Source organism: Temnothorax americanus, unplaced genomic scaffold (genome assembly GCF_048541705.1).
Source record: "Temnothorax americanus isolate GAGA-0224 unplaced genomic scaffold, ASM4854170v1 Scaffold56, whole genome shotgun sequence".
NCBI classification, from domain to species: domain Eukaryota; kingdom Metazoa; phylum Arthropoda; class Insecta; order Hymenoptera; family Formicidae; genus Temnothorax; species Temnothorax americanus.
The window spans coordinates 289952-310788 of record NW_027509712.1 but is presented as its reverse complement, the minus strand read 5'-3'; the positions used below and the strand labels follow the sequence as shown (position 1 = coordinate 310788).

Here is a 20837-nt window from a genome sequence, read left to right as displayed (position 1 = left end):
CCGTTTGTCTGCGCGCCTCGCGAGAACTGCTATCATGTGTTTCGTGCGCCCACACATGCTCCTATACTACATCATTTTTCTACCTCGTCCATAATCTTCGAGTTCTACAAGTGATCGGAATGTGATTTACTACCGTGGTGGCGTTTTACACCGTGAAATAAGTATCGTTGAATTGGATTCTTTATGGGAACCTTATTATCGCGCGCTATCAGTTCGAACGGTGCAATTAAATAAAGGTAATGCACAGTGAAAGCACGTTTTCCCGGTGATATCGGAATTATTAAAGAACTTAACTGAAATTTATGTCCCTGCCGATACCGGATATATATTTGTCGGGTTTTGTCGAGTTAGCTGGCGCGTATCGAATCGCCTCGTGAATGCGTAATCAACTTACTGCACTCGACTCGACGTCGGTGATAAATAGCGATTTAATGAAAGAGCCGAAGGTGCGCGGAGGAAAATAACGCAATCCTCACGGCGCGGCGGCCGGCGTCGAGAATCCGAATGCGGGCTCGTGGATTTTGCGTGGAATTCGCGAGCGACGGGACGGCCGCGGCGCGGTGCGTATACGGCTAAAACGGCTCTACCGTGCTCTAACCGCGGTATCTCTCCGTATTATTGGCACGTATTCGAGGGAACGGCGTAATTGTCGCGTCGCGCGAACGGAGAAAGGGGGCGAGGGTCCGCGGGAGAGAAAGATCCTCGTCGATGCAAATAGCGGCAAGCCGCGCAAGTTGCGGCAGTGGCGCGGAATTCACCTGTCTCGCGTCGCGAACCAGAGCTCTCGCGTGGTTGCAAACGTGGCAAACGTGGGCAGACACGTATCCGGTCCCCTCTTGAGAGGCCGGTATAATTTCGACGAGTTCAGCCCGATGGCTCAGCGCAACGATGTGTTTAACGTACTTTTCTCGAGAGCTTGAGAATTAATCAAAAAATTTAACCTAGAGTCACACAATCTGGCCTTCAAATTAGTCTACATTAAAATTTTCGTGCTGCATACATCTACATGTATACGCGTATATACCAGTAAGGTGCATTAATTCGATGGGTCATAGTAGCCTGACTTATTATTGGCCGCTAGGTCTTCAATAATCAACGTGCCATGCACCGGTTAAGTATTCAGCGAAATATTAAAATGTATATAACGAGGAAGAATAAGAAATAACTAGTTCGCTCTTTTTATTTCATTTTGCATTTTTTTACGCCGATAAGTCAGGCTATTATGATCCAGCGAATTAATGCACCTTACTGATACGTTATTCGTTATTATACAGAAAAATTTTAGGAATGGAAAATCTACTATCGTAAATGAGCGCGGAAATTGTTTTTGCGCGCGTTAAGCGTCAAAATCTGAATTCATCCCAGATCGCAGGAAGAAAACGCGCAGATGATTATAAACTTTGCGAAGAGGACGAATAGCTAACCGCTTTCTACAATTTTTTTATATAATTAATTTTACATTTATGTTCACGTAATTTATCGTTTCTACAGCTCAAAGGAAAAAATCTTCTTGCCTATCCACCAGCTTCTATATAGCAGGGAAAAAACTTAAGTGTAAATATATAGAGATGTAAACTTACATCAGAAATTGACGCATTGCGTGGCATTTGTAGGTGCACGTTGAGGGAAATTTAATCGAGCATATAGCGATAAATGACCCCGACGTAACTATATCTCCGAAGCAAACAATATATCCAGACACGCGATTAATTATTCCCGTAACGCTAAGAGGCATTTTCTACAATTTTACGATATCTATACCTCGCTTTCAAGTGCGAATTACGGCTGATGTCGGCATTTTATAAATGCGCTTCGTGACGAAGTTACAACGTTTTCAAGCAAAGGCGCCTGATGTTTCTGCCGATCGTAATTAATCACCTCCTTCTCTCATTAAATTGTAAGAGAATTGTATTCACCGTATCCGAGATCGACTGATGAAACGCGGAGATATCTCTTCCGTCTCGAAAGCACGATGACTCGACCGCCGTCAAATATGCATGTACATCCGTCGTGTAAATCGGCTGTAGGATGAGCCGTCGATGTTAAGTAGGCATAGACAGAAGTCAGGAAAAAGCGAATAATGGTGTAGGTGTATATGTATATATGTTTGCGCGAGAGAGCGCGTATCGGCGCTGCGCATAAAGCCGGCCAACATAGCAAGCCTTTTGCAGCCTGAACTTTCACATTCTGATTGGAACAGCGAGCGAGCTGCCTGCTCGAGAGTCCCTGAGGTCACCGTTCGAATTGACCGGCTGCCGTTCCGAGCATTTGTTTCCAACTATATTGATCTAAATGTTAATCGTGTTCTTTTACAGGAAAAGAAGAGTTCCGTATTGTATATAATATGAGCGTGTAGATGACAAAGCAATGAAAAAAAAAAATACGCATATAAATAAGAATAAATTAGTTATATACGAATTTCGCATAAAATCGTTGAATTATATAGTTTTCTAATCTATGCGTGATATTGTTTGCTAATTTATATTAAATCATACTTCTCTCTTAGGGCCGGTTGTTCCACAACCTGTTGGCAAACTACCTAATAGTTAAATCATATATATGTCTTTGTTTATCCATTACATTAGACAAAGATGCATGGACACATGATTTAACTAGTTAGCTGACCAACAAGTTGGAACAACCGGCCCTTAGTTATTCTTAAATCCATGTTATATTATACGAGACCGTATGAAGCTCGTTTACGTTAAATCGAAGGTTATTTTTGGATGCGGAGACCTTATCGGTAATGAACATTTTTTTCAATTCTAATATTTTTGTTTCTTCATAGCTCGATGTTGCCGATGACAATGCGGATCGTGCACACGTGCGAAACTCAATGTCGAATTTCCGAGGATGCGCCTCGTCGAATATTCAATGGCGATCATTCAGTGCGAGCGTGAATCCAAAGGGGGGAAAAATAGACGTGTTGACGATCGAGTGGAAAAGCCGCGGCGAGCGCGGATTGGCTGAGGATGAACAAAAGGCGCAAGATTACGCGCACAAGGTGGACCTTGCACCGCTGAATATGCATATCGGACTCGACCGCCGATCGTAATCCCCCACAGACGGTGTCAGGCTCTCTTGACCCGACAGTTTTGTCATGGTAATGCGACTACTTTGTATTTTAATGCTCGGAAAGAGATTATACGGGTAAATATGGGGAAGCGTGGTCGCCTCGTACCGCCGCGCCGGCCATCGTGTGTCAGGATGTGCGATCGATGAAGAATTTTCGGAGTAGGCTAGTAGTATAATAGGTATGTTAAAATAGCGCGCTAACGATCTTATTGCTCCCTAGATAAATAATTCATTTCTAAATTTCCCCTTGGTAAATATAACGGTAAATTTAAACGGGAAGTTCCTCACTATTAGTAAACTGCCCGCGTACTGTAATTCAACCTAACTATAGCCTAGTTTAATTATATAGCTTATTGTTAGTTATGTGCCATTGTAGTACACCTTGCGAATTTTTTTTTCAAAATAATAAAATTACTCACGTGCAAACAACAAAAACGTCGACAGATACAAAAATGCCGTAATAAGGAGCTTTCAAAATGCACTTCTCTCTTTCATTCCAGAACGTAAGAGCCGACGAATAAGACATGCATGCGCTGTCATGTTACTCTCGGAAAAGAGAAAAAAAAGAGGAGTAGATCGCTCATGACGATCGAGAAAATAGCGGCGGTCAATTGAAGCAGAGCGATGATAAGACCGTATATACGCGCGCTGCTATTAATCGTAATTAGCGTTGGAATCTCGTCAAAGTCGTCTATGTTTCCACGCAGCCTTTCCGCGGCCGCCGAGGATACGTGACCGATCGATTCACTGCTATTCGCGCACAAGCCGATGCAAGGATCCACCTCGTATCGCGTATCGACAGTTTATCTCGTTGTAACGGTATTTGGAACGTTGACTAGCCTCTCTTGGATTTTTGTACACGATGCTCCGTATTCATTACTGTCTCGTGAATAACGTGGAATTATTTGTCCATGAATAGCGATGCGACAACGAATTTTTGATTATAATTTGCATAAGAATCTTTAGATATTATAATTTATGAACGTAAATATTGTACATTAACATACTGTAAATTCGAATAAAATTTACTTTAGTCAAATGTACGACGAAAACTTTGCTTCTATATTTTAAATAAATATTCGCTCTTTTTATTTTCTCGAATGGTATAAATACAGCCAGTGAACGTAGTACGACTAGTACGACAAACATAGTACCTTTTGTTTAAATATCAATATTTTTTAAAGTAAAATCTTTTTTCACAGTATGTACCTTTAAACTGACAATAAAAATTTTTGATTAAAACAATAATTTTTGTGTAAAGAATTTCAAAGGATACCCTATGTTTTTAGTATTGCTTCCTCTTAAAAGCCGTTCGCCACATTTAGATTAACTTTAATTTCATATTAAGGTTGAATCAACGAGCATTCTGTAAATCTAGCGGCTATAGTTCCCCGCGGGTCTACGAAATAATAAACTCTATCCGCGGAGATAGGCTGATTTTCTCTCATCAATTACTTCCTCCTGCGGCTCATCGGAACGGCGCGCGCGTATTCTTATCCCCCGTTGCGGATAAGAGCAACGAGCGGAGAGGTGTCCGGGGCCGAGGAGAGGAGACCAAGAACCGAGAGAGTCTGGCTGCCGGCCGGATTACTAATCATTTCCCGGGTCCGAGAAACCTCGCTAATTGATTAAAGTCACGATCCTGACCCTGCTGTAATATCGGCAATCTCTCGCCGGCGCACGTTGGCGAAGACAGAGCGAGGGAGAACGGAGATAAAAAGAGACGAAGGGGAAGAAAGAAAGAGAGAGAGGGAGAGGAAGAGGAGGATATTCTTCGGAGTGGCCGCCTCGCGCGCATTTTTCCCCATTATTTTTCTCTCTCGTTACTCTGCCCCCCGCTATTTTGGTTCACCCCGTGGCCGCGCGGCTGGCCTGGCCCTGCCCGTATTCATCGTCATCGTCGTCGCCCGCGTCGTCTCCCCATTGTTGCGCGCCGTGTTTCACCCCGGCAAGGGAAACAATGTCTAATTTCAGTTAATGCGGCCATAATGGTCGTCGTTGCATCGGGCCGCGCGCGCGGAACTTCGACGCCGGGAAAGAAAGATAAGTGAAATCCGCGCCGACACGGCATGGCGCACCGCGAACGCCCGTGTATCCGTCCGCACGTGTACACGGACGTGCACGTGCATGTGCACGCGCTCACACACGGCCACGCGGGATGCGCACAGCCGTGACCGGCGCGCTGGATTATCGGTTGCTCTCTACGGAAGATTGCATAACCGGCGGAGATCCGGGCGCGCAGTTGCGAATATATACGATTACCTGCGATCGAAGGATAGGGGGAAGGACAATCTATCGGCGCTGATCGAGTGATCGGCCGGCCGATCGATCGGCCGATCTTACGGTCGATCGGTTGATCGCGCGCCGCAGATAGATTGATAAGACTCTCGGACTCTCTGGCACTCCGTGCGCGGATACCGTCGAGCGGAATTCTGGGGAATGTTGAGCTTCCACCGTGCGGGTTTTCGCTCGAAAGCTTCCTGGGAAAGTTCAATGTAAATATCAACATGTTAATCAATGTTAATTAACAATAATAGTCAATTTTGCTCCGCATGTGATTTGATACTGACGAAATAATAATGATATAATTATACTGCTAATATTAATATGTCATATTGTTATATTATGACCGGAAATAATTTATTTTAAAATCCTTCATTGAAACATGTAATTACATGTAATGAAACATGATAATTACATGTAATGAGATTAATATGTAAATAAAGTATCTAAATATGAGACTAAATTCTAGATGATCAAGGATGCAATTAAAAGTCAGTAACATTTGGCGGGCTGAATATTCGTCACTCGGCAAATTACAACATTGCTGTAAGCAATTTAATACTTCCAGGGACTCGTAATTGGTAGGATAACTACTGTAAACTTAGAACGTGATCTTCATTATGAGCGATAAACCGGTTAATCGAATTGAAAAACGCAATAAGCAACACGCATGAGTTTGTGTAATTATTAGAAAATCACGTAATCAGCAGACGTTCGGGAAGAAAGCCAAATGGGCGGACGGACAAGAGTGCGTACACAGTTGGAGCAAGTGATTGGTGCGAAACGCGTGCAAATAAAGAACGTGAGAACGGGGAAAGAGGGGGGGGGAGAGAGAGAGAGAGAGAGAGAGAGAGAGAGAGAGAGAGAGAGAGAGAGAGAGAGAGAGAGAGAGAGAGAGAGAGAGAGAGAGAGAGAGAGAGAGAGACCGGCGGGAAAAGAAGAAGCATGAAAGCAGAACGAGAGAGAAGTAAGAGAGAGAGAAAGCGAGGCAGTGTGTGTTCGATACATTTTCTGTTGTGCAACGCCCGCGTAATTATAACGGACGCGCGGGACGCTCGTTTGATAATGACTTTCTGAATGCAGGTCTCCGACGATGAAATTAGGGTTATTTGCCTCTCGAGTTCTCTCCACGTCTCCTCTCTCGGCTCCCACCGCGTCCCTCCCCCTCGTCGTCGTGCGTCCTGTCTCCTTTTGTTATGGCGTTAACGAACATTCGACGATATGTATCTACGTGCGCATCGTCCACGTAAGAGTTTACGAAATTTGCGATAGACTTATTGCTCATTGTGGGAAAAATGTCGTAATACTATGGCAAATGGATTCGTTTATGAGAGAGAAAAAGAGAAGAAACCGTTAAAATAATTTCTGAAATCGATGGAATTAATAATGTTAAGCAATTGTTTGCTTGATACAATTTTAGCATATTTTTCTAGTTGCGTCATTGATCCATATAATAATTAAAACTATCGTAAATTTTCTCAAAGTAGAAAAAAAATACCAATTATAGTAGAAGCATGCCAATTAGTTTCTTAATATTTTTTAGAAAAGTAATTTATATTTCTCGTGTACTTTTTTGTTAACATATGTATTAATATATTCATAAACAACGCAATGTATGAAATAATAATCATGGTACATAAAGACCTCCAAAAATAATCAAACAAATATATAAAACTGACTTTGAAAGTTTCGAAATAATATTACGAAGAAAAAAAGTGGTAAAATATTAAAGCTAAACACTAAATAATAAATCTTTTCACTTTTATAGCACTATTTTCGCTATTTTATTTCGGTAATTATAAAATTGAATCTATCCATTAAATCTTTATAGTCAGAGAAAGAGGAACACAGAAAATTTAATTTCTCACACGTTTAGCGCCACGATTTTTTCAATATTATCGGCACGAAATGGAAGTACATCCGTATCTAAATGGGTCAATTACCTTAGCACGCGCATAAATTAAAGAGACGCAGCCATTTTGGCGCACAGGATGGTTGAGCGCTGTTCTTTTTTCTTCTTTTTCTTTAGGCAAAGATATCAAAGCAGGCGCAAAGAAACGGCTGCGGGTTGTAAAATAAACAGTGCAGATTTATTGCGAAGGTATGGAAGAAACGTGCGCGTCCGCGAACGAATGCGTTTCCAAGTTCCTCGTTTTAACGAGCGTATTAAGTACGTAACGGGGCCTTCTAGTCGCGAATCGCTATCGGGGTATCGCGATGGGTACACTCGATAGTTACGTGACCAACTGAAGAGCGCTCGGCGATAAAGCTGATCTTCAATTCCGTGATTCACACGAAGCGAAAAAAAAATTGAATAATAAGACGTTTTTTTTCATTGTAATAAAAACTTATTTATATAATAATAAAAAACTCTAGACGTCATCACAATAAACTATATATGTCATGAGATAGATAAAATACATAGGGTAATTCAAATGTGTGCATAAAGAACCACTGATTAACTTTTTGGAAAAAATTAAAAAAACCTGTACCCAATAAAGAGATTGACATGAGCCAACTGTATGTGATGATGCGATAAGAAATCCATAAAAATATATAAAAGAACTTATATTTCCAGAATTTTTATGATTTCCTTATTATTGCGCTATCTGCGGTTGCCCATATATATTAGTTATTTTTTATTTCAATTGCTTTACTTCTTTTAAATTCACTGAACTTCTGTTGTATAAATACCTTGAAAATATAGATATGTTAATATGTTTTATTATAAATACCGATAAATAACAATGTGAGATATTAACTTTGAACTATCGTGCGTGTCTTTCCTAAGGCCTTATGAAGATTACATCATTTTTACATTTGTCGCTGCCTTAATCATTATTTATCAATAAATAGATATATAAATCTATGTTTTATATGCAAGTAAATGCTTTTCATAAACTATCGGATTTCAAGTTGTGTAGTAAGTGTTTAATAACGTTTAGAAAATGCCAATGTCTAACAAACTCCAGGATCTGCACCTACTGTACCTACTGCACACTGTGCCAACAGTTGGTCTATATCCCTTCCGACCAACGTTCGTCTTTGAAAGAAAGTGCACTTCGTTTCGCGGAACGATAACTCACGCATCGTCGCGCGCTCATATACATGGGGAACAACCGCCGCGCCGCCACCACCACCATCATCATCATCATCGTCCTCGAATAGACAAGGGGGACGGGGGAAAAGCGCCAGGATACCGGAGTAAACGCACCATCCTGTCCCGAGCGCTCGCAATTAAGGGTTAATTAAATTGAGCGGCTTCCTAGATTTCTGTAATCATCGCGGACAGTATCTACGGGGTAATCTTCAGCGCATCCTGTCTGCCTCGAGGGCCCCACGGAAGGAAGGGGCCCTAAGGTAAGGTCATGCACCCCGCTGACCTCGGACCATCGTCTCTCCCTCTCTGTCTCTCTCTCGCTCTCTCTAGTCCTCTTCCCTCCTTCCCGCCCCTCCCCTCGTTGCTCCACCACCTTCACTCCACCTCGTTTCTTCTCTCCTCTCGCGCCTTCAACCCTTCCCCCTCCATCATCCACGACCTCTCGCCTCTTCTGCCTTCTCCCGTTGCTGCTGTTGCCGTTGCTGCTGCTGCTGCTGCTGCTGCTGCTCCTGCCGGCGGTGCCGGCAACCCCCCTTGCTCTCGTCATCCTTTCTCCGCGGCCCTCCGCCCTTCATGCACTTTTCTTTTCTTCGGCCTCTTCTACTTCTTCTTCTTCTTCTGCTTCTTCTTCTTCTGCTTCTTTCGTTCTCTTCCACTGTTCTTTTTCTTTCCCTCTTTCCTTCCCGTGAATCTTTCGTGCGAACGTATATGGCAGAGACCAGGTGAGTGTATACAGAGTTACGTGCCCCGCGCTCGCGAGCAACTCGAATTATTATCAAAGACCGGGGCATCATCGCGGATAATAGGCGGATGTCGCTGTGACAGGGCAGAAAACGCGACGTCTTCTCGCGTCTACGTTCCTGTGGGAAAAACTGCGCCGCGGGCAGGAGAGCCGGCGGCTCTCGTGCGAATAATCGTGCGCGAGCTTCTCTTTCATAAAGTACAATGTGGCTCACGATATTCGAGAATGTGCCTTTGGGAAGTTCGTGCGCTTTCTGCGATTCACATACGAAAGAGGCCAGATCAAAACGAAGGACAGCCGTTCCGGTCTCAAGGTTTCGATAATTTGTAATAAAAGATATACCAGCGAGAAAATATTTAAGAATCTTAATAAATTACGTTTTAAGAATAAAGCACGCCTACGTACTTCCATTTCATGTAAAGATTACATTATTAAGATTGTGATTCAAAAGATATTTCAAGATTATCATTAAATTGTTAAATATATATCCGCCTGTTATGCAAAGTAATTTCGAAACATGATGCGAGTTCTTCAAGAAAGCGATCAGCAAAAGCCTATCTTGAGAGCATAATACATAATGCGAAACAAGATTACTTTTAAAACGATAGCAGGATCGAAATAATGTCTCTTGCACCTTTTAAACGATCTTTCATTTTTTTTTCGTTATTGATAACGTGCTGCTTTACTCTAAAAGAGTGCAGAATGATAGTTTCAACTAATATATTTGGAAAACTAACAAATTAATCTAACTCGTTACATTTTCTTCTCAGCGCGACAAAATCGCCGATATCTCCGTTCGCGTCTCTCGTCGATAACCGCATGCGAGTCGACGCGTGCGGCTGATACGCGTAAAAACGCGTGATTTACCGAGTTTACGATCGCGGCGCGAGCGCACGCTTCGGGGCAGACAGACGGCCGCGCCGGCCACGATGGACGGCCACGTCTCGGACGGAAGTGGTTGTACACCTGGGCAGGCCGAGAGAGCCGATGACCAGCGAGAGGAGCGAGCGCGCTCCTCTCCTCCTCGTGCGCGCGGCGGAACAAGGTCAGATGTTATCGCGCGCGGTGCGAGTAGCCAAGTTCAAGAGCGGAGGAACGTGGAATCGCGCGGGCGGGGATAAGGCGTGGGAACCTTTCCGGCCTTTCCACGGCCTGCAATTAAAAGTTCCTGCCGCGGCGAAGCGCGCCGAAAGCCAGTTTCGAAATGTGACGTCTTCAGATGCAAACATTGCCGAAATAAAATAGTATAACGCGATTGTATTCAGGCCCCCCCTAAGTTAATTTGGAGACTTGGTCGTGGAGAGATCAGATAATCGCACACATAATTAGCGAATAAAAGAAATTGACCGTACAAGCTTGTAAAAATAATACCATATAATAAATTATAACGCGATAATATATTTTAATTATATTGCTATTGAAAGTTTTTCCGCATCAAACTTGAAGACGTAGTAATCTTGTAATTATCGCATGAAAGTAAGTGATGTTATAATTCTAGATATATAAATTGTGTTGCGTATTATTACATGTAATATATATAATTTCAGAAATTCCTCAGCTCAATCGAAATAATGCGTAATATTGAGAATCAGAAAAGGGAGCTCGATTTGCGGACCGTGTTACGGAGAGTTTAACGGGTGATCACAGCGAGTCGCAAATATTATCATTGGATCGATGCTTTGTGTCTCATTGACGTTTCTCCGAATACTGCAATTATAGTGCAAGTGGCTTCCTAATCGATAGTCGCAAAAGGCATCGTTCCTTGAATGAACTATAAAATAAAATAAAATTTAATATAAAAATTTTCTCTTCATTATAAATTACTTCAAATCAAAAATTACAAAATATACGTTTCTTTCTGGAAAACAACATGACGAACAAGTATTTGATATTTTCGTCATCATCCACTTTAACTTTAACGCGTATATATCTTCATTGTGCTACTTTTAACATTTATTCCAAATTCATTCCGTATATCGGAGAAACATCATTTCCCCACAACGACTTTTTGTCTTTTTATTGTAAAAAGCGCGCGACAGAAAAAATCAAGATCCCAGAAGAAAAAAATACTGCAAGCGCCTAATTTTCTGTAATATGTTTATTTAATTATATTTTATAATTATATTAATATTTATATAATATAATCTTACAATGCCCGATCTTAATTTCGATAAAAAAAAACTTATTTTGGTTGTATATTAAAATATAAAACAAAAATTATAATATAGAGTTATCACGTAACAGCACCTTATTAGAAATATTTTTTTTGTCAATAGTTTTATTAATTTCAATGAAATTTCTTTAAAAACAGGCACCTGCAATGTTTTTCTCCGTGAACTTCGAACATTGCTGTCAAGACATTTCGGCGACCCCGATGTAATCACCAGTGGAGATCGATCGCTAATAAATACGTAAAAAGGGTTCAGTACAGTGCATACCTTCCCGGCGCATGCCCATCTTCAGGCACTTTTTCAAGCGGCAATACTGGCACTGATTTCTATGATGTTGATCGATCGGACAGTTTCTCTGCCCTCGACACGAGTACGTTAGGTTCCGCCTGACACTCCTCTTGAAAAAACTCTTGCATCCTGAAAAAAAAGCGAAGATTTTATTAGACTTAAATTTAAATTCAGTTTTGATCGTATATTTAAACAATTCTAAATCTATTTATAAAATATTAGTATTAGTGTCTTTTACCGAAAAATATTTTAATATCTACAACAATTTAAATATATATATATGAATATTTATATCATATTCGCCATTGCGGAACGAATTTTCACTGGAATGTCCTCATTAGAAAAATCTATTTCCTCCTGTAAGTTCTCTTTGCAGCCAATTTAAATTTCAAGACATCAATCGTACTTTCTCCATTAATGTCATATACGATTAGATGCCTCACGAGATCAATCTTCTAGCATCTAGCATAAAAACATTAACTACTTTTCGCCGACAGCAGAAATATATATATTTTTCTATATTCGCGTTAATTCACGCGTTACAATACACGCGTGTAATAACGAAAGACAGCACGATCGGCATGGCATTCGGTAAAGCATAAGCGATTAGCTACCACGTGCTGAAATCAAGATCCATCCGAGAGTATGCAGACGGTTACGCAGATTCTTATTGATAGAGCGTGTATATGAGCAACCATAAACGTGACGGGACTAATGCTTATGGAACGTCATGGTAAAGTTTCTCTTGTTTATTGGATACATCTCGCGGCGCACGTACGTACCCAACGTCAAACGTGCACGTGTGGAACGACAAGATTACGTAGCGCGATCAGGGAGAAGAACGGAGAGGGGAAACGTGCGCGCGGATTGGGAACGGCGGGGGGGGAGGCCTCGGACCGATGATACGTGATTACGCAAATTTTGTAACATGCACGTTGCAACGAGACCGATGCACCTTGAGGTCAACGTAGGGATCGCGGATCTAAGTTACGGCGGATCCACGATCTGTGGTACAATGGCGGCCCGCACACACGCGCGACGCTCGATATAGGCAGATATCGCGCGGGCTACCTCCTTTATGGGAATGAGGAGTCAGTCGAGTCGAAAGTGCCGACGGACTTGATCACGAAAATCCTATTAGTAGCCGTCCCGCTGAGATCGAGTACTCCACGCTCTCTCCCCTTCACCGCGATACTCCACGGTACAGACGATGAGTTTTCGCCGCATTACTCCGGATTCATATCCGGATATCACTCCAGAGTTGATGCGATCGATCATCTCGAGAATTTCACGAAGTGCGCGGTCGTAGAAATTAGTAAAATCTTGTCGAAACTATTATCGTTAAGAAAAAATTGATTTAAAAATCTATTTCTCAAATTAAATAGTTTATAATCATGCCATTTACTTACGTAAGTTCATAATATGCAATCGATTAAGATGACTTCAATCTGTATTTGCACAGTGTATTTCTTAACAACTCTTCGTTATTAGTGTATTTCAAGGATAAAATTTTTGGGGCAAAACTAAAACAAAGTGCAAGGGTTATTTAAAAATCGATCCATTTTCATTACTTAGAGATCAAATCTTTTTTAGTGCAAGATAAAATTTTGTATTTTATCTTTCTTGAATGTTTATTATTAATCATTTTAACTCTTCCGGCAGTATCATCTTTTTATTCGATGGAAAGCTGCAAACAGCGAAGACGAACGTACCGTAATTATAATCGTAGCGAGCCGACAGGTCGGCCGTTCTTTGATTGGCGCGCGAATGGTCGTACACGCGGCTTCCTAATGAGCGGTTAGTTAATTGCTGGTGGTAATGGAGCGGCAGGAGAGAAAGGAGTCCGATAAAGAGCCACTGCCACGGGGTGACGACGCGGTGCGACACAATTCAATTTAATAAACAGCGAGGCGAGCAATAATTCCGCGTCGTAAAAACACGTGGGACACGCACGTGAGCAAAAGACCAGCGCCAGCCAGTGCGCGCGCGCGCGCGCGCGATACCAGGGGTTAAAAGGTGATCGGGGCCACGCGGTTGATTTTAATTAAAACAGACCCCGCCGGATAGAATGCGCGCGCGCACCTGCGTGCGAGCACCGACGGAACGAAATTAAAGGTATCTCTGCAGGAAGTGTTTATATTAGTAGATTTATCCTAATAATAAAACAAGGATGTACAAAGTGATAAAGAACGAGTTTCAAGAATTATTGATATAGGAATCTTGTATTTGGGGGAAAAGAAAGTATTATGAAACGTTTTTATAAATTCGATTTCAAAAGTTGATTCTTTAAGAATGAAACTGAAGGCTAAAGTAAAAGATGGAACCGCATTATTGTATATCACAGTCTTGTGAGTATTTTTACGTGTATATTTTATTTTGTGTTAATAAATTGTTATGTTATAATTGCGGATACATTGATGCAATTTGTATAAAATTTTCGAAAAATTAATATTGATTTGTTTTATAGTAGTGTTCTGTGTATAATTTTTCATTCCAATTAATGTCACTCAATTATTTACGTCTACGTCAGATTCTCAAGATTCACAAGTATGAGTATTATAAATAAATATTCATTTAATTCATTTAAGTCAGTTAATTATTAGACAGATAATAGTTAATCAAAGTGTTGCGACGAAAAGAGTTGTGACACTTTAGGTACTCGATAATTTTTATTATGATCGATTTAGATAATTTTCTTAAATGCTGACGAGATGCATAATTATTATTTGTGATTTTTTTATCACAAATTCACGTAAAATTATTCCAACGAAAGGTGATGGAATCCACGAGGGTAGGAACTACGACGACATAAAAGACGTACTTCATAAGGATTATAAGTTATAAGTACGACTTCGCCAGAGGAACGAGTCTAGGTGTAGCGAAGTCGACCATCACGATCGATGGCACGGCGTGTATACATATAGATAAATAGTTAGCGCAGCTAAGTCGGCAATTTATATCGTAACAGAACGCCCGCTGCGCACGAACTTTCGAATCGAGATAAAGAGGTGATTTCGCTTGCCGCGGTCCGTATAAGTCATTCGCGAGCTTACTAATACTCTCGTTCTCTTGCGTGAATCCGCGGAGGCATCCGTCTCGTCGTCGAGATAGAGGACGCGATATCGGTCACAAACAATAGCGTAAGTAAAGCGTGAGTCGCCGCCGCGATCTGGGAATAAACCATCAAATGCGTCTTTCGGAGGATAATATCGAGATGAAATGGTCACTCTTTATCAAGTTATAGATAAAAAAAAATTAAGAAATTTTGATGAAATATAAATATATTTAATGCAATTTTAACAATTCAAAATAAATTAATAAAGTATCGATAAAAATTGAGATAAACATTGATGTAATTAAGATCATACTAATTAATGTTGGTAAATCGATTAATCTCTGTACTTGTACAGAGTACAAAAAATACTTTTCATCAGTTAATACACCCAAAATTACGATTGTCATGAAGATCAAAGTTATTATCGCGACTCCTAAACTAACGATCGCGACTCCGGCTTCTCCATTTTCCTCGTCGATGCTAAATGAGAAAATAAGCTCGCCAAAGAGAGATCAAAGGCGATTCGTACTAAATCTACGAGTCCTTCTCATCTTTAAAGCTTAAGCTCCTTGGTGTTCGACGTCGTCGTGTCGTTGTCGCTGCCGTTATTCCTGTCGTTGCCGACGTCGATGTCGTCGGTACCGGCAAAAACGAAGAATGAGCGAAGGGGGAAAAAAAAGAAGACGGAAAAAGAGCCGGGTCGCCATAACTACAAATTGCATCGTTACACGCAAATTACGCGATTATTCTGTGCGAGCCAACCACCGGCGACCACGCAGTATATGTGAACACTGCGGTAGCGAGAGAGCAACGAGAGACGGAGACGGGAGAGGGCAAGAAACACTGAGCGAATACGACGAAGAGATGAGAGATGGAGCAAGAAAGGGAGAGAAAGAAAGAAAGCTCGCGCGGGCGCGCGCGCAGCGCACAACTACCGTTTATACTTTCAGATTGTAGCTTGCGAGCTGCTCGCCGCGAGCTCAAATTGCTCGCGTCATTGAATTTTCATTGCTCGGGCTAGTCCTTCGTGGCACGGCGCGTTCCGAGTGCCAACTCTCGGCACAGGACAAACCTTTCGCGATCGTCGATATGGAGAGAACCGGCGGATATACCTTAATTCGCTCTCTTAATCCTTTCCTGCAGAACGATGTCGTATACGGCATCGGCTCTCAACGGTGGAGCAAAAGTACTTTGGATATCAAAGATATCATGCATTGCCTTTTAGAGAAACCCGTTGTTTAAGAAGTGACTTAAAGTTTAAATTTAATGACGCTGTGTAATAAAGCAAATTGTACTATTCTACAGACACTGTGTCTACAGTATTCTGTGCTATTCTCAGTATTCTATACAAAGTGCTGTAGACAGTAAATTATGTGCGCTCATATATTGTTGCGGCATACATTATAGGTATATGTCATATATGTTGTGTGATATCACTGACAATGAGTGTTATTACCGAGCATCGCAAAACAATACTATCAAAATATTCCCGTTGCATATATAAGTCAAAATCACTTCTTTGCCTTCTTTCAATCCCAATTTAGCTCTAGGTATAATTCCCGATGATTCCCTTTTGTACGTAAGAAAATTTTTGTGCAGAAAATGATTTGAAGATGAAGCCAAGATTATATATATATATATATATATATATATATATATATATATATTATAAGTCACTGAAATATTCGATCGATTCTCTTAATTAAGATCCTATTTGTGACGAAAGAACGAGCACGGCGCGTTTACGGTTTATTAACATCACGTAGCCAGCGCTTCGCTATTGTTTTTCGTAGCCATCACCCCGCAAAAAAGATGCCGCCTGGAGGGTCTTCGAAGGCTAGATCGACTTATTGCCGCGCCTAATGAGAAGTTGATTTAGTTTTAATATAGGTCGCGTTGCCAGTCGCCACGGTAATTACGTCGCAGAACTGACGCGATGTCATTTCTCGTTGACGCGTAAAACGTGCAGCGATTGATCGATTCGCACTTCGCCGTGGCGCGCGGCATTATCCTCGATATATATGCGTAAAGAACAGGAAAAATTAGCGAAATTAAAGCTCAAGGAGTATTGAGTAAAGAAAATTGCATGAAACTTGAATGGAAATAAAGTTACAAATCGTTCAGTTGACAATAATAATATATCCGTCACTATTAAGTGAATAACTGTTACGTTTATATTTACAAAAAAAAAAGCAAAATAAAAAGTCATCTTTTTTCATGTAATTATGTTTTGATTATTTCTCCTGTTATTTATCTTGTTTATTTCTTAACCTTTTTTAAAACCTAATTGTACATGCCTATATTTTTTAATCAAAATAAATTTATATTTAACTTTTATCTGTATAATATAAGCTTGATATGTATTACTCATGCAGGTTAATCTAGTCGAGAGACTAGAATAAGAATCCAGTAAAAAAAGGATAAAATATGCTAGACAGCTCGACATTGCGTCTCAATAAGAAGCAAGCGACTCATATGAGAAGATCGCGAGAAAATAACTATGCTCGCGAAGAGACGAGTAAAAAGGATCCAGGAATGTGCGCGAGAGTCGGAAAAGGGAATCTGAGAATGGAATGTAGTGAAACACGTAAGGGAGAGAGTGATGAGGAAATATTAACACTCCTCGAGTTTCTTTTTCATCTCTCTTTAAACAAATGACGATATTTATTTTAGCTTGCTGTAACGTGTGCAATACCCGAAGTGTCTGCAATCAAAATTTCGTTCGGGAATACCAAATTTGGTGAAATTTGCTTCGATACTGTAGCAATATCTTTCATAAAAAACGGCCAATTACACGTAATGAAAATTATAGAAATCTTTCAAATAAAATTAATATACCAATTTCGTTTTGACTTTATCGTTTTGATTTTACAAATTTCGAGTTTAAATATTTCATTTCTTAGTATATATAGTTATATATAACATGAAATATTGATTATATCTCTTCTCATTAAGTTAAGATACAGGATGCATTATATAGATATAGAAGATTATTTCACATACATTGAATCTGTGCGAAGATTTAGTAAACCAACAATTTCCGAAAAAGTCGAATCCTAATCGTAGTCGTACGAAGTAAGCATTATAATTGTGGCAACAAACCACCAGGTGTTCCGTGCACGTTTTTCTTGCAACAAGCGTTTCCGCTTGTCATTATGCGTACACAATTGCTTAGTAATCCCGAAGACGTCGCGCGATTCAACGTTTCGGAGGATCATCATTAACGGTCTCATAAGCGGTTTAATTAAGGATTCGCGCGCGATGAGTCACACGAAAACTCGCGATTTTTCCTGAAAAAAAATTGCAAGACACGCTACGTAGCGTCATCGGCGATGAGACACGAGTCGAACGGACCATGATACGCGATTATGCCAAAGAGAATTGACTGATCGTGACTCATGATTGCACTGTCGCGATGCCGTGACTTCGCAAAACGCTTTGGCATTCGTAGACTTTGGACATTGTGGAATGGATGTGATAAGTTGCTGATGAAAAGAATAAAATCCAAATTTGTTAGAACAAGTTCTTGAATACACCATACTCTTCATCTTATTTTATCCGCATTTTAATAACAGAAATAATTTCTTTTACTGTCCCTCTAACATTTTATTATAACATTATTATCTTTACATTAAAATTAAAATTTTTAGTAATTTTTATAAATAATATAGATATTTTTAAATATTTAATGTTGTAAAAACAAAAAATTAAAAATTATTGTAAATAAAAGTCTCGTAAAAATAATTTGCATTGAAAGATAGAAGGATATATGGAATATCCACAAGTATTTGCAAACATAAACATACCTGGAGTTGTAGATCTACTGACTATTATATTTATTTCTATAATCATGTGTTCTCTGTTTTGCCTCGATATACCGGTTTCTATATGATTACGTTACATAACTTTATATTAATATACTTGCTGTCTAAAAAAAAATTCGGAAATGATTCGTTATTATTTCATTGCCGCGTACCATGACAAAAATAATAATAAGTTTTCGCGTTTACCTCGTAATTATTTTCCAGTTAGACGTATTTCATCAAAATGCAGGAACTGTTCTTAATGACATGTACTAATCAAGCGATATATGATTCTAGGTGTAAAAGAGGTAAATCGCACTCTATTAATCAAGGTTCACACATGTCCGGATAATGATCGAAGGTATATATCGTCATCGTTAATCGATAGATAAAGATACGTGTTACATTTCGTCCTTTTCGCTTTTTACGCAGGATGAGGCGCGCTAATCGCTCTGATATCGTCGAAAGCGCAGCGGAATCGATCGCAAAGCGATCGTCGTTGGCGGCGCTCGCGACGAGACGTGAGTCACGACGTTCGGAACGAGCGACTTTGTGGCGAATAATGACGGTAATTATAATAATAAGACCGACAAGATATGCAAGCGGTGGTATTAAGGCCAAGGGATAACGACAGCGGACCACGCTCTTCTACATTATAACTGCTGCATCACGAGCTTCCCTTCATTATGATCTCGTTTCGCATGCTACGTTCTTAATTATTTGTCCTTTGGGAGGTACAAGGCGATAGAGGGAATTAGCAAACATTTCCGGTTTATTGTGCTCGAAACATGTAAATCTATTAGGAAAACATTACTTTGCGTGAGAAATGTTGATAGATTTTAAGTATCCCTAAAATGTGATACGTATTAAATATAGTAAGTCATTAAAAATAATAAATACATTTCTTCTATTAAAATAATTACATTTTTCTGGAAGGAAGAGCTGCAAACTAATTGTATTATACTTTTTCATTATTGTATATTAATAAATTAAAGCATCGATTACATGGTATTAAAATTTTGTTCAGTGCAACATTTATAAAGATCTCTTTCTCCATGGTAGTTTTAAATAAAGTACTATCTATCCAAAATTAATAGCATTAAAAATTTGCTCTTTAACCAAGTGTTGAGGTCTAGAAAACACATGTACGACAAAATATATTTCTAATCAAATCCTCAATTATAAAAAAAAAATATTTAATTATTTTCAATATTATTTTTTCACCATTTACTCTCTAAATACACCATTTTCCACAAATTCTACGAATCCTTCGCAATACCTCGGCTTTTTAACAGTGAGAGCGGACTGATAGGAGTTTACTGTGTAGGAAGAGAATTCGTGCGCGATTCGGTCAGTAACGTTTCGACTCGGTCGCGTAAAATTAACGACATTGTTATAATTAATTAGCCCGGCCAGACCGACGGCGGAGCGGCGGCTAGATAGCGGCGGTGTGCGAGAGCGCGGGGTTCGTTAGCGGGATAATTGGTCACAGAGGATGCGTCCAGGTAAGTCGCGCCTTGGTAATTCTATGCCCGGCGCGTACATACACACGTACAGACGCAGTGCCGTGTCCGACGTCCTGGCGATGTAAGACCTTGCCGCCGGTGCATGCTCTTAGGAACAACCAGAGCCTACCCAAGACACGGCACATTGCGTCGTTCCCGAGTAGAAGGAAACATAACTTACATCAACCGTTTTATTTCTCTCTCTCTCTCTCTCTCTCTCTCTCTCTCTCTCTCTCTCTTGTCTTTTTTCTCCCTACAAATTTACTTCGAAAAATTATTTACATTTTCTTTCGCATATGAACAAGTAGACCAAGCAGCACACACGTATTAATATTTCGTCTTCGAGGTTTCCGAGTAATTGAATCATTATACGTATTTCTATATACATCGCAGCTTTCTTTCAAATGTAATTCTAATCTTTTTCACTTTCACATTTGGCTTAATCGCATTTCCTGAAGTCACTTTTACCGACGAAGATACTATGCTAAGGAAATCTCTCGGTTTTGATGTTTCGCAGATAAGCCTTTACAGTTTGCCAGATAGCGCGATGTGGATATATACTTAATTATAAAAAGTTTGTTTCGTTGAAAGAGAAGCCACGAATATCTTCGTGCGTCCTGTCGACGAACTGCCGCTTTTACCTATGCCCTCGATCCTCGAGACTGTAATGATCGAGAAATACATGTCGAGATTCTCTTCTGGAGAGAGATGAAACGTTGTTCGACGATATCGAGCAGCGCGCGTAGTTACCGATTAGAAAGTCCGACTCTTGGGGATACGCTGTCCGTGTAAGATAGTGTTTAGCGAGCGTCTTA

The 20837-nt window shown here is 40.3% G+C and overlaps 1 protein-coding gene across 3 annotated transcripts in view; it reads right to left on the bottom strand.

The window, feature by feature from the left end:
* Nucleotides 1–20837, bottom strand: part of Svp (COUP transcription factor 2) — a 190045-nt gene that overhangs the window by 86707 nt on the left and 82501 nt on the right. For 2 of the 3 annotated variants that reach the window (XM_077419569.1, XM_077419567.1), the window contains exon 2: nucleotides 11630–11788. In XM_077419569.1, coding sequence (XP_077275695.1) covers nucleotides 11630–11657 — 28 coding nt within the window. In that variant the 5' untranslated portion in view covers nucleotides 11658–11788. The remainder of the gene's footprint in view (nucleotides 1–11629; nucleotides 11789–20837) is intronic. The other variant, XM_077419568.1, reaches the window with a different exon arrangement.